General features: G+C 39.4%; 1 protein-coding gene across 1 annotated transcript in view; it reads left to right on the plus strand.

Moving 5' to 3' along the window:
- DOCK11 (dedicator of cytokinesis 11) overlaps nt 1–13,051 on the plus strand; it is a 191,681-nt gene that overhangs the window by 157,983 nt on the left and 20,647 nt on the right. The window contains exon 45 of the mRNA XM_082865385.1: nt 6,384–6,490. Coding sequence (XP_082721511.1) covers nt 6,384–6,490 — 107 coding nt within the window. The remainder of the gene's footprint in view (nt 1–6,383; nt 6,491–13,051) is intronic.

A 13,051-nucleotide genomic window follows, 5' to 3' on the forward strand; every position in this document is an offset into this window, starting at 1 on the left:
CTATGTGATCTATGGGATACTATCAGCAGAAACCTTACAGGCCAGGAGAGAGTGGGATGAGATTTTCAAAGTGCTGAAAGAAAAAAAACAACAACTGCCAACCAAGAATACTCCATCCAGCAAAGGTGTCCTTCAGAAATGGATGGATGAAGGCTTTCCCAGGCAAAAGCTGAGGGAGTCCATCACCACGAGACCTGTCTTCCAAGAAATGCTGAAAAAAGTTCTTCAAGCTGAAATGAAAGGATGCTTATTAATAACATGAAAACATATGAAATGTATCCATATGAATGGATAAAGCAGACATGGCACATATAATCAATGGAAAGAAGGAAATCCCGCCACTTGTGACAAAATGGATGGAGCTTGAGGGCATGATGTTAAGTGAAATAAGTCAGAGAAAGACAAATACCGTATGATCTCACTTACACGTGGAATCTTAGAAAGCCAAATTTGTAGAAACAGAAAGTAGAATGGGGGTAGCCAGGGGTAGCGGAAATGGGGTAATTTTGGTCAAAGGGTACAAACTTCCACTTAAAAGATGAGTAAGTTCTGGATATCTAATGTACATAGTGATTATAGTTAACAGTACTGTGGTATGTACTTGAAAGTTGCTAAGAGTATAGATCTGAAATGTTCTCACTCCCCCCAAAATGGTAATTATGTGTGGTGATAAACACTACTGTGGTAATCATTTCACAATATATACATGTATCGAATCAACACATACACCTTAAACTTACGCAGTGTGAGATACCAATTATGTCTCAATAGAGCTGGGGCTGGTTGCAGGGGTGGAAGGGGGCCACAAAAAGGAGTCATGGTCTTGAAGGGCTCAGGATCCAGCAAGTCTAATTCAGGAATCTTCCTGAAAGCTTCCCTTTCCAAAATTAGTATTGTTGACTGTTGTACTTAAATAGTAAAACAGTTGAGTTAGGTTTAAAAATTGATTGGCAATGGACATTGCAAAGAAATCTCCCACTATCTATCATAATTGCCAAGCTATTTCCTTGAATGCAGTCAAATGAATGACATTTGGGCAGAATGAAACCATCTTGTGGGAGTCACATCGCTGCGGTTTTGGCTCTGAGAACACTACCATGTTTTGTTTTGTTTTTTAATTCCAGAATTCCTGCAGTTAACTATGTATCTTTCTTCCCAGATAGCATGACTAAAATGTAGATTCATTTTAAATTTAACACTTTCTGTTTGATACTGAATTTCTTTTGAACAATCCATATTTTGAAGTTGGTATACTCTAGTATTCTCTTTTTAGTACATAGTGGTTTCAAAATGGAGAATGGGATTAATTATCAGAAGAAGGCCTTGTTTGAGGGTTTTTTCCCTACATCACCGGTATGCCTGAGAAATTGCAGTAAAAACACATATTGAAATTGCACACCTGCAGTTGCAAAAAACTAACAAATATGAGAGCCCTAAACATGGTACTAAATAAAGTTTTAGGTGTGTCTTTCAGGTATATCAGGTTAATATAATCTCATCTTTTTCAGTAGTAGAAATCTGAAATAAGAGTTTTTTGTCTACTGAGTATAAACCCTTTATATATGGAAAATAGTTAAATGTATTAAAGTACTTCCTTAGAATTTTTTTCCCAAGTGCAAAGGCCTTAAAACTAAGCAAAAATCAAGAATTATTAATCTCCATTATCAGTTCTTAAGCTTTAGAATTATAACTATAGTATTGGAGAAAATAGCAACTTAAATATTGCTGTGGGTTTTTTTTGGACATTAGCTTGAGGCAGCTAGCCTGAACATCAAACAATGTGACATGTTTCAACAAGTGGAAACAGTGCTTTTAACTAGTCATTTAAGTATTTATTTCATAATACCTTCAAGGTTTTTTTTAGAATTTATCCTTCACAGAAATCAAAGAGCCCTTCTCTGAGTAGGAAAAAAATGATGTTTTGCATTTTAAACAAAAAATAATGTTAAAGGGCTTCCCTGGTGGCGCAGTAGTTGGGAGTCCGCCTGCCGATGCAGGGGACACGGGTTCGTGCCCCGGTCTGGGAAGATCCCACGTGCCGCGGAGCGGCTGGGCCCGTGAGCCATGGCCACTGAGCCTGCGCGTCTGGAGCCTGTGCTCTGCGACGGGAGAGGCCACAACAGTGAGAGGCCTGCGTACCGCAAAAATAAATAAATAAATAAATAATAATGTTAAATATAGGAGAGGTTTACATATTTATTTATAGGTGCCATCTATTTTTAAGCCTGGAAAATTCTACTCAAACTAGAAAATCGTATTCTAAAATCGTGGCAGTAGTAAAATCCTCAGGATTTCCCCCCTTAGCTTCAGTCGTGCCAGTGATCGAAAACACCTGATTTTGCTAATTAGCTGATTCAGCTATGATAGTTATACCCAGGTAGACCACTGATGTTAAAACAGAAGTTAAAAACTTAATCTGTTAACCTGTCATTCAGTCTGAGAAATCCGTGATCTAGATAAGACCTGGATATTCACAGAGTAAATAGAAGTACGTTTGAGTGCAGGACTGAAGAAAAAAGTTTTATTTATACTTAAGACACACTTATTTAACAAAAATAATTGAGCAGTTGTAGAGCCCTGTGTTTTCTATCAAGTGTCCTTGATAATGAAGACAAAATCTTTGACGTATCGATTGCCAGAATTTTTCTGTTTTCTCAAAGTCCTGTGCCATTTCTCTTGAAGTCATTATAAAGCTTTTTTTCATCAGGATGGAATGAAATGCTATAGCTGATGCATTGGAGACACATGATTTCCTGTTTAGAGTTTTTAAGAAAAGAAAAATAGTTTGTCTCATTGGGTGGTTGCCTAAGCGAGCAAGGAAATGGGCCCCTGGCCTCCAGAGGTGACCACAGAACACCAGTGAGGGCCCATTTCTAGATCCTTTTTTTCATTTTTCAGGCCCTGAACTGAAAGGGAAAGGGGGAGGAGGTGTGCAGTTCTCCCTGTCCCACCGCCACCCTCAGACGTCTTTCAGGCAGCCAGAGTTCCTGCTCTTTGTACCAGAGATCTTAAGGGTCATCATTCTCTTCCCTTTCCCTAAGTTATCTCTAAGTGGTGGTACTAGGTGTTAGTTACTCCCGCTCCCAAAAATATGTAATAAGAAACAGATCTAAATTTCCTTATTTTTATTTTGTCTGAAAACCTCAAAATGTTCTAGATCTCATTCTCTGGAGCCTAGACTTAGGTACCTCTTCCTCTTCTCTTCCTGAGAGAGCGCACAACTGTTTTCCCCCAGGGAAGACAAGAATCAAGTCTGCATTCTTACACCACCGCATAGCATCCGAGGTTCAGCAAAGCTTCGGGCCTGTAGAGCTCCTCCAGCACCCCGGGAAGAGGAATTTCATTTCCCATAGAGTCTGTTCTTTTCATGCCTTATAGCATAATGTTCCCTTCGCCAAGTCTTTATGCCCAGGTTCTGATAGCTTAAGTTCTGCAAAGCTTTCTCTTTACCCACTTCCTTCCCAATCACAGCTTTTTCCCTTTTTGCCCTCCGCTTTTACCTCCTATCCCTCTTCTGACCAGCAGTCGTATTTTATCAGGGGTTGAACTGCTTTCCCATCGTCGAAACTCCTCCCTGCTTTTTTCATGGGACAGTTTGTTCTCGAGGTGTAGTGGTCTCTACTTGGACAGTTTGCATCTTGCTTTCCCTTGGACAGCAATCAGGAATACAGAAGCTACAGCTATGAAGGGCAAAATCAGGAATCCAGGTCACATACCAGAAAGATTCAAAGCAGAGCCTCCAAGACCATGTTATAGAATGCCACAGAGGGCTGCGGGAGAGCCCTCACACACGTGCCTCCCTCTGTTGGGACATATACGCTGGCCTAGATTCAGCAACTTGTTTCATCTGAAACAAGACTAAACTAAACAAGACTAAAGGGAATCAGAATTTTCCCTAAGCATTTTAAAGACCCTAACAAACAAGAGTCCTCTTATCATTGGATAGTTTCGTGGGTGTTGATAACTTAAGCAAACAAGGGGATATATAGGCTTTTCTAGCTAGAGATAACGTCATCAGGCATAGGACTCAAGGTAATACACTTAGCAAGAAGAGTGGACTCTGACGCTGAAAATCCATAATGGTAGTCTTTACACCAGATGATACACACAGCGAAGTCCAAAAGAAGAACCATAATTTACCCTCCTTCTACTTAAGGTACACCCTGGGAGACTCTTTCCCAAGATGCTTTAGTCTCATCTGATCTCAGGCATAGGAGTGTGCCCCGTTTTGTCCTCCCCTAAATCACGGCCTACTAGAGAAACCCTAGATTTGGGAATCACTTAAAGTAATAATATCCTCAGTGTAGACAGGATTTTTCCCCCAGTCGTGGACCTAGCTGCCTGAGGCCTTCAGGGATTGACCCTTTTCTTTGTTAAGGACCACACTATCTCTTCAGTCAAGTTTTGGGGCCCTCTTCCTTAACTGCCTAGCTCTTGACTTCATAGAGGTAATCAAGTGGGACATTTTCTCCTAAATTTCAAAAAGTTCTCCTAATGCACTGCTACTCAGAGTGTCCCATGGACGCAACTGCCAGTCTGAGAATGGTTTCTTACTGGTCCACGACAAGATAAGGAATATTAACCCAAATATAAATCAACTTACGGCACTGAGCATGATGGTTAGTTCAGCTGAATTTGTTTTTTTATAGAAAGACTGTTGAAGAAGGAAGTGATGAATTGATTTACATTCTCCTTATCGTGTTGTGATCCAGCCCTTTGAATAGAATTCCCCTAGCAGTTTATATAACAGACCATTTTAGGCATGCTTATCCTCAGAAATGAAACATGCCATGCTCTATCTTCAGTGCCTTTTATTACCTAATTTCTTGGAACAAAAATGGTCCTAAAGTCCATTGGGTCAAAGTAAATCTTATTTTCATTTCTGCCTCTCCTTTTTCTCTAACAGAAATCCACTGACTACTCCCTATGGGTTTCTCCATTTTTGAAAAAGTGCTTCAGCACAACCCCATCTTCCCTTCCAGAATCCCATCTCTCTCTCTCATAGAAGTGTGGTGCTGACTTGATACCTCATTTTCTGTCAAGCGTCTTACCAGAAGATGTATGTCTAGTTAGCATCCACTTAGACGAGAAGAGCTGGCAAACTCCAAGCCGTGACACATGACCCTTTTTTCCATCAGAATGCTGAGACAGCTCCTCAATGTGAGGTTTGGCTTTCCTAAACCTTCCTTCTTCCTTCCCCAGCCTCTAACACCAGGAAGCTTACCAAATATTTAGTCGTGAGTAGGTCATCATTGCTGAGCATCACTATTAGAGATGTTGTAGAACAATAGATTGCAAAAGCTGTCCCCTTTGTGACCAGCCATTTTCCACTGCCTAGCAGATTCGGTTATAAGGAAGCCACAATTTCCTTAACTATAAAATGACAGCCCCCTTAGGGGTAAACGCAGCCAGAGCAGGAGTGTTTGGACATGTTCCTATGTCCAGAGTCTGCAGGGCAACCACGTGGCCTTCTATACCCATACTCTTGCTTGACAGTAACAATTTGGTCCACAATCCTACAGCAGCTGTTCTCAGCTTGAGCTCACTTCCTACTTCCCAGGGGTCCAGCTGCAGTCACTTACTATACGAGCTGCTAGCAATTATTGTATCTTGAGAAAGCTAGTTTATTTATTGGTAGCTTTGTTTGGTAATAATAATTCATTGCACACTTGTTATATGTTAGGTTCTGTTCTAAACACTTTACATTTCATTGAATTCTTATAAGGTAGCTGCTGTTTCTATTTTACGGATGATGGAACTTTTTACAGTCCTAGAGAGATAAACATGTCTGAAATCACACAATTAATGATCGAGCTGGGTCTGTCTAACTCCAAAAGCTCTGGTTCTCCCAGCGCCCCATCCTGTTTCTCTAAGGATGCTTCATCCCTGGCATCTGTTTTATTTCTTGCCTCTCTTTACGGGTCCTAGGCTAGGCTAACAACCCACTTTTCCAATTCTCCAGTGAAGTGAGGAACTAGAGATGACTACAAAAGCTCATTCGATGTTTACCTGAAAAGTACATGCTCTCTTTGTTTAGGTGACAGACCATAAACGTACACAGGATCAAAGTGTTAATAACAATTTTTAGATCACATTAGGAAAACATTTACTATAGTAGCCATTGAAGATGATGCATAGTCAGAGAATGAAACTTATTTGTAAGTAACTTGAGCTCACCATTTGGTAAAAAGACTGGTAGGATGTATAGTAGGTAGAAATAATTTGTAAAATTCTTTTTTTGTAACTGAAAATGGCACGTATGACTTTGATCCTCACAAAAATATGTGTTTATTTTTAAGGGTAACTAATACCTGTAAGGCTATCTGTTATTTACAAAACACTTTTTAAAAATAAATTTACTTCACTGGTTTTTATTCCCACAGAGTTATTCCCTAGTGGATGTTCAGCCTTCAAGAAAATTACTCCCAATATAGATGAAGAAGGAGCAATGAAAGAAGATGCCGGGATGATGGACGTCCATTATAGTGAAGTAAGACTCCAAGGCCTGCATTGCCAGTTATATAAATTTAACTTCTTAAAATGTATTTACATTAAAAAATTATTACAGCTAAAAAAAAATTATCACAGCTAACTTAATTTGGAAGGTAACGAAGGGTTGATGAACTGTAAGCATTAAAACTGCCCAGGGAAAAGATGTCCCTGTGTGGAATGTGGAGCCCTATCTCTGGAACTGTTCTTATTGTCTGGTTTTAGAAATGTACCATGTATCTTCCTCAGATCACCTTCCCAGTAACCAGATCACCGTCAACATACTTTGGAGAAATCTCCGGAAAAAATATAGCTAACGATGTAACAGCTAAGGAGAGGATGCTTACAAGCATTTTAAAGATGGAAAGTTTCTGCTCCAAGCTTCATATGGGTAGCAAACAGCTTCGGTTGTCAATCACTCAACAAATATTTGTTGAGCACTGACTTATGAGCAAGGCTTTGGACTTGGTGATATAGAAGCTATAAAATAATTAGATATGGCTGATCCCTGACCTTACGTCTACCTAAAGAGATAATACACCTGCTCGAAATGGAGAAAAGCAAGACAGTGCCATTTGAATAATACAGACAGTATGTTCCATGCAGAGTTGAAGGTGAGAGATGCCTCTGAGCTGAGGTAGAACAGAGGACAGTTAGGATTAGAGAGAGGTTTGAAGCGTGAAGACACCCTGAAGGCATTTTAGCAGAGGGAGGATAACGGGGACAAAAGTTAAGAGGTGGGAAAGTATAAGGTATGTTTGGGGGCACAGTGAATGGATCATTTTGGCTAAGCCATTGGGTTCACATAGAGAAGAGTAGTAGTTGAGGTCAGGTTTTGGGAAACTTTGAATGTCTGGACTTCATTGATTAGAATGTTGAGTTGCTGTCAGAGGTTTTTGAGCAGGATAATGACAAGATGAAAGCAAGGAAGAGGAAAGGTTAATTTGGCGGTTATGTGGGAAATGTATTAGAGGTAGATGGATAGGGGCTGGAGGCGGAGTCTGGAGGGCGGGCTGCCCTAAGAGTCCAGATGTGAAGCAGCCAGGTCTAAACCCAGGTAGTGACAGGTTCAGGAAACACTGTGAAGAAAAGAGGAAAACTTGCTGGCTGGGGGAGAAGAGTCAAAGGTAGTGCTGAGATTTCAGGTTTGGATATTATAGGAAAATGATGGATGGATGATTTTACAGGGAAGATGATGAAATCAGTTTTTGATGGGTGTTGAATTTGGAGTAGAAGGTTATTGAAATGGAAATAACATCAGGCCATTAGAAGTTCAGAACTGAATCTAAAGAGAGAGATCAGGGTTGGAGAGCCACATCTGGAAGTCGTAGCAGTGTGAGAACCAAAGCACACTGACGATGGGAGATAATACAGCAAGCGAAGACCAGAGAACCAAGGACTGAAGCACATTGATGTTTACAATTAAGGAATGTGAAGACCAAAGAAAGAAAGAAACAACAAAAGTTGGAGAGATTTAAGGGGTTGCAACCCCACAGAAATAAATTTTTTTAACATTATATTAAGAAACATAAGAAGCAGCCAGGTTAAAGTGGCAGAGACATGTTTTATACTTTATGAATTGTTTTTTAAAATATTTTTATTTACTTTTTAAAATTTATTTATTTTTGGCTGCTTTGGGTCTTCATTGCTGCATGTGGGGTTTCTCTAGTTGCGGCAAGTGGGGGCTACTCTTCCTTGGAGTGTGCAGGCTTCTCATTGCAGCGTCTTCTCTTGTTGCAGAGCACGGGCTCTAGGCGTGCAAGCTTCAGTAGTCGTGGCACGCAGGCTCAGTAGTTGTGGCTCGCGGGCTCTAGAGCGCAGGCTCAGTAGTTGTGGCGCACGGGCTTAGTTGCTCTGCGTTATGTGGGATCTTCCCGGACCAGGGCTCGAACCCGTGTCCCCTGCATTGGCAGGTGGATTCTTAACCACTGCGCCACCAGGGAAGTCCTGTTTTTTAGAAAATATAAGCAATCTCAAGGTAGCTCTAGTTCATTTAGCTAAAATGATATATGCCTAGAAGCTTTACCTACTACTTCTATATGGGTCTCTCTCCTCATCAATAAAATAAAGGTGATAATACTATCCTGGTCACTTCACAACAAATGTGAAGGCTCTTTATAAGTCATTAGGTGCTACATAAATGTCAGACTCTATCACTGACCAACTTGATAGTAAGGTTTCCTTTTACCTCCAGAACCTAGAAGAGTAGATACTTAAAACATCCTTGCGGAATTAATTAATCATAACAGAGAATCGAGATACTTGAATTTTAATCCCAGTTCATTGCTTGACTGTGAAGCCTTGGGTAAGTTAATTCACTTTTTGGGTTTTTAGTTAGACTTCAGTGATTTTCATCTAAGACCCCCAGTTTGTGCGGGCTAGCAGCAGAAAGATTCACGGGAGTTTGTGGGAGATAAATGTTTTAACACAACTGAAGTTACATCCTTTTTTCCAAACAGCAGCTTCAACTTAGTCATAAAAATGGCCTTGCACCTGACCCTTTTTTATACTCTCAAGGAGGGCGGTCATATTTCTTATTAGTCAAGAACTGTAATCAGTTTTTTATGTAAACACATTTGTTGGAACTCTTGTGTTCTACAGTAATAATTTATACATGCTTTTCATTTGATGTATACAGATAGAATCATGTTCTCCGTAGTGCCATTTTATGTTTCAGTTTATGTAATAGGGCTTCTTCCTCGTGCTCTAGCCAATGGAAAATAACCGCCACCGATTTACAAGTTTTATTGAAACGAAAAATACAAATTGTTGTTCATTTAGTGCCTTATTTAAATAGGTTAGTTAAACCAATAATACTTTAATTGGTTTTGAAAACTGCATTTCTGACTTCTGATTTGCAATCGTTTTTAAAGATATAATTAGCATACAGTAAAATTCACACATCTTAAGTGGACAGCTTGATGAATTTCCACAGTTGTACACACCCATATAAATTACCACCAGAAACAAGAAAGAGAACGTGTCCATTCCCCCAGAAAGTTCCATTGTGCCCATTTCCAGTTAGTCTCCCCACCCCCACTCTCTGATTTCTATCATTATAGATTAGTTTTGCCATATTTTGGTGTCATAAAATGGAATCATTCAGTATGTACCCTTCTGTATCTGCGTACTTTCGCTTAACATAATGTTTTTGAGATACACCCATATTGCTGAGTATATCAGAAGTTCTTTTTCATTGCTAAATATTCCATTATATCAATGTAAGATTTTTAAATCCATTCTCCTGCTGATGGATTTTAGATTGTTTCCAGTTTGGGATTGTTATGAATATAAGGCTGCTTTAAGCATTCTTATCTATGACCTTTTGTGGACATATGCTTTCATTTTTCTTAGGTAAATACCTAGGAGTGAAACTGCTGGATCCTGGGGAAGTTACATATTTAACTTCATAAAAAATACCCAGAGTTTTTCAAAGTGGTTGGACCATTTTATATTCCTACCAGCAATGAATAAGAGTTTCAGCTGCTTCACTTCCTCACCAGCATTTGATGTTGCTGATCTTTTTTTATATTTTTACCATTCTGTTAGACATGAATTGGTGCCTCGCTGTGTTTTTCACTTGTATTTCCCTAATGACTAATGGTGTTGAGCACTTTTTATGTGCTCCTTTGTCTTTCATATATCTTCTTTTGTGGAATGTTTGTTCAAGTCTTTTGCCCATTTTTAGAAATTGCATTATTTTTTTTTGTTGACTTAGGGGAGTTCTTTCTATATTCTGGATACAAGTCCATTGTCAGATATATTTGCTGCAGATTTATTTACCAGTCTTTATTTATTTTCTTAATTGAGTCTTTTATTGAGCAGAAAGTTTTGGTTTTGATGAAGTTCAATTTACCGTTTTTTTGATCGTTTGTTTTTGTGTTGTGTGTTTGGTCTGAGAAATCTGTGCTTACCTCAAGACTGAAGATACTGCCTTATATTTTCTTCTATAAACTTTGTTTCTGTGTTCTATGTTTAGGCTGATAATCTATCTAGAATTCATTTTTGAGCATGGAATGAGATAGAGGTCAAGGTTCATTTTTTTCTTTTTTTCTTAAATTAATTAATTTATTTTTGTCTGTGTTGGGTCTTTGTTGCTGCGCGCGGGCTTTCTCTAGGTTGCAGCGAGCGGGGACTACTCTTCGTTGGGGTGTGCAGGCTTCTCACTGCGGTGGCTTCTCTTGTTGCGGAGCATGGGCTCTAGGCACGTGGGCTTCAGTAGTTGTGGCACACGGGCTCAGTAGTTGTGGCTTGTGGGCTCTAGAGCACAGGCTCAGTAGTTGTGGCTCACGGGCTTAGTTGCTCCGCGGCATGTGGGATCTTCCCGGACCAGGGATCGAACTCGTGTCCCCTGCATTGGCTGGCGGATTCTTAACCACTGAGCCACCAGGGAAGTCCCAAGGTTCATTTTTTTCTAAACAGTTATTTTACATGGTCCACACCACTTGGGGAAAAATAAAACTTTTACCCCCACTGAATTGCTTTGGCGCCTTAGTCAAATTTCAGTTCTTTGTATGTCTGTGGTCTATTTCTAGACTCTGTTTTGTTGCACTGATCTATTTGTCCATCTTGATACCAATATCACACTGTCTTGATTACTATAACTTTATAAGTCTTGGAATCGGGTAGTGTTAGCCCTCCAACTGTATTCTTTTTCAAAGTCATTTTGGCTCTTCTGTATCCTTTGAATTTCCATGCAGAATTTCGAATCATTTTTTCTATTTCCTCAAAATAGCCTGCTGGAAGCTTTGTAGAGATTTTGTGACATTTGTATATCACTATATGGAGAATGGAGAGCTTAACAATACTGAGTCTTTCAGTCAGGTCTTATTTAGTTTGTCTTTAATTTCTCCCAGCAATATTTTGTGATTTTTCAGGGTAGAAGTCTTTTCCTGGGTATATATTGTTAGATAATGGATGTTCTGATGCTACTGGAAATAGTATTGCTTGATTTTTTAATCTTAGTTTTCAATTTGTTGTTGCTAGTATATAGAAATACAGTGATTTTGTGTGTTGATCTCATAGTCTGTAACCTTGCTAAATCTGCTTATTAGTTTTAGTAGTTTGTATATTCCTTAGGGTTTTCTACATACACAATCATGTCATCTGCACAGAAAGACAGTTTGACATTTGCAAATCTCTGTGCTCGCTCTCTCTCTCTCTCTCTCTCTCTCTCTCTCTCTCTCTCTGTCTCTGTCTCTGTCTCTGTCTCTGTCTCTGTCTCTGTCTCGCCTTATTACACTGGCTAGGACCTTCAGCATAATGTTGAATAGAAGTGGTAAGAGCAGACATTCTTGACTTGTTCCCAAATTTAGGAGAAGAGTGTTCAGCCTATAGGTTTTTGGGTTTTAGTAGATGCTCTTTATCAGATTGAGAAAGGTCTCTTCTATTCCCTGTTTCCTGGGAATTCTTTTCTAACATCATGAAGGGGTGTTGAGTTTTTTCAAATGCTTTTTCTGCATCTATTGCTTGAGATCAAATTTTTCTCTTTTGTTCCGTTTACATGGTTCATTCTGTTTACACTGGATTTATTCCTAATTGTAAACCAACTTTACATCCCTGGGACAAACATTACTAGTTTGTAATAGATTTTTAACTCCCCCAAAGTTCCTCCTTCCCACTGTTGATAGAAATTTTAATTTGGCTATTAAATGTTAATATATAGATTATTTTTTCAAGTAGCAGCGTTTAATGAACATCTACTATGTACTGCCGCCATACTAGTGACTGAAGAAACCAATATAATACATTGTCCCTACTCTTGAAGAGTCACAGCCTATTTGGAAAGTCAGATACATAGATAACAGACAAGTATAGTGATAAATGTCCACCCAATGAATTATCAGAGTAAGAAAAAAAGGTGTCTTGTGTCTTGCTACTCTTTGTTAATCAGGAGAAGAATCCTGGCAGAGGTGATACCTAAGCTTTCTTAAAGGGTTAACTAAGTGAAAGGGATTAAAGGACAAGAGGGTACAGAATGGACAAAGGCACAAAGTTAAGGCAACACCATGGTGCTTCAGAGGAACTACCAGTAGCTCATCGTTGTTTAAGCATCAAGTACCAGGCTGAGCATGATGCATGATGATATTATAAAAGTATCAGCCAGATCACTGCAAGGCTTGTGTGCCAAATGAAAGAGCTTGTCCTTAGTTCTACGAATGATGGGAGCCATCATGAGATTTTAAGAAGGGAAGAAGGATGTGGTCTGGTTTGCATTTTAATCAGAACCCTATGGCAGATTTGTGGAGGATAGATTTGAAAGTGCCAAGGCTGGAAGATCAGTTAGAAAACAATAATGAGGTCTTGAACCTTAGCAATGAGAGCAGAAATGGAGAAGAAGGGTCAGACTTGAGAAATATTTAGGAAGTAAAACTGGCAGAACTTGATGATGGACTGATTAGAGGATAAGTAAAGAAAGAGAGTGTATTAGTTTCCTAGGGTTGCCATAACAAGGTACAGAAACTGGATGGTTTAAAACAACAGAATTTTATTGTCTCACAGTTCTAGAGTCCAGAAGTCTGAAATCAAGGTGTCAGCAGGGCCATGTTCCCTCTGAGACTCT

The sequence above is a fragment of the Leucopleurus acutus genome (assembly GCF_964270905.1).
Source record: "Leucopleurus acutus genome assembly, chromosome: X".
In the NCBI taxonomy this organism is placed as follows: Eukaryota; Metazoa; Chordata; class Mammalia; order Artiodactyla; family Delphinidae; genus Leucopleurus; species Leucopleurus acutus.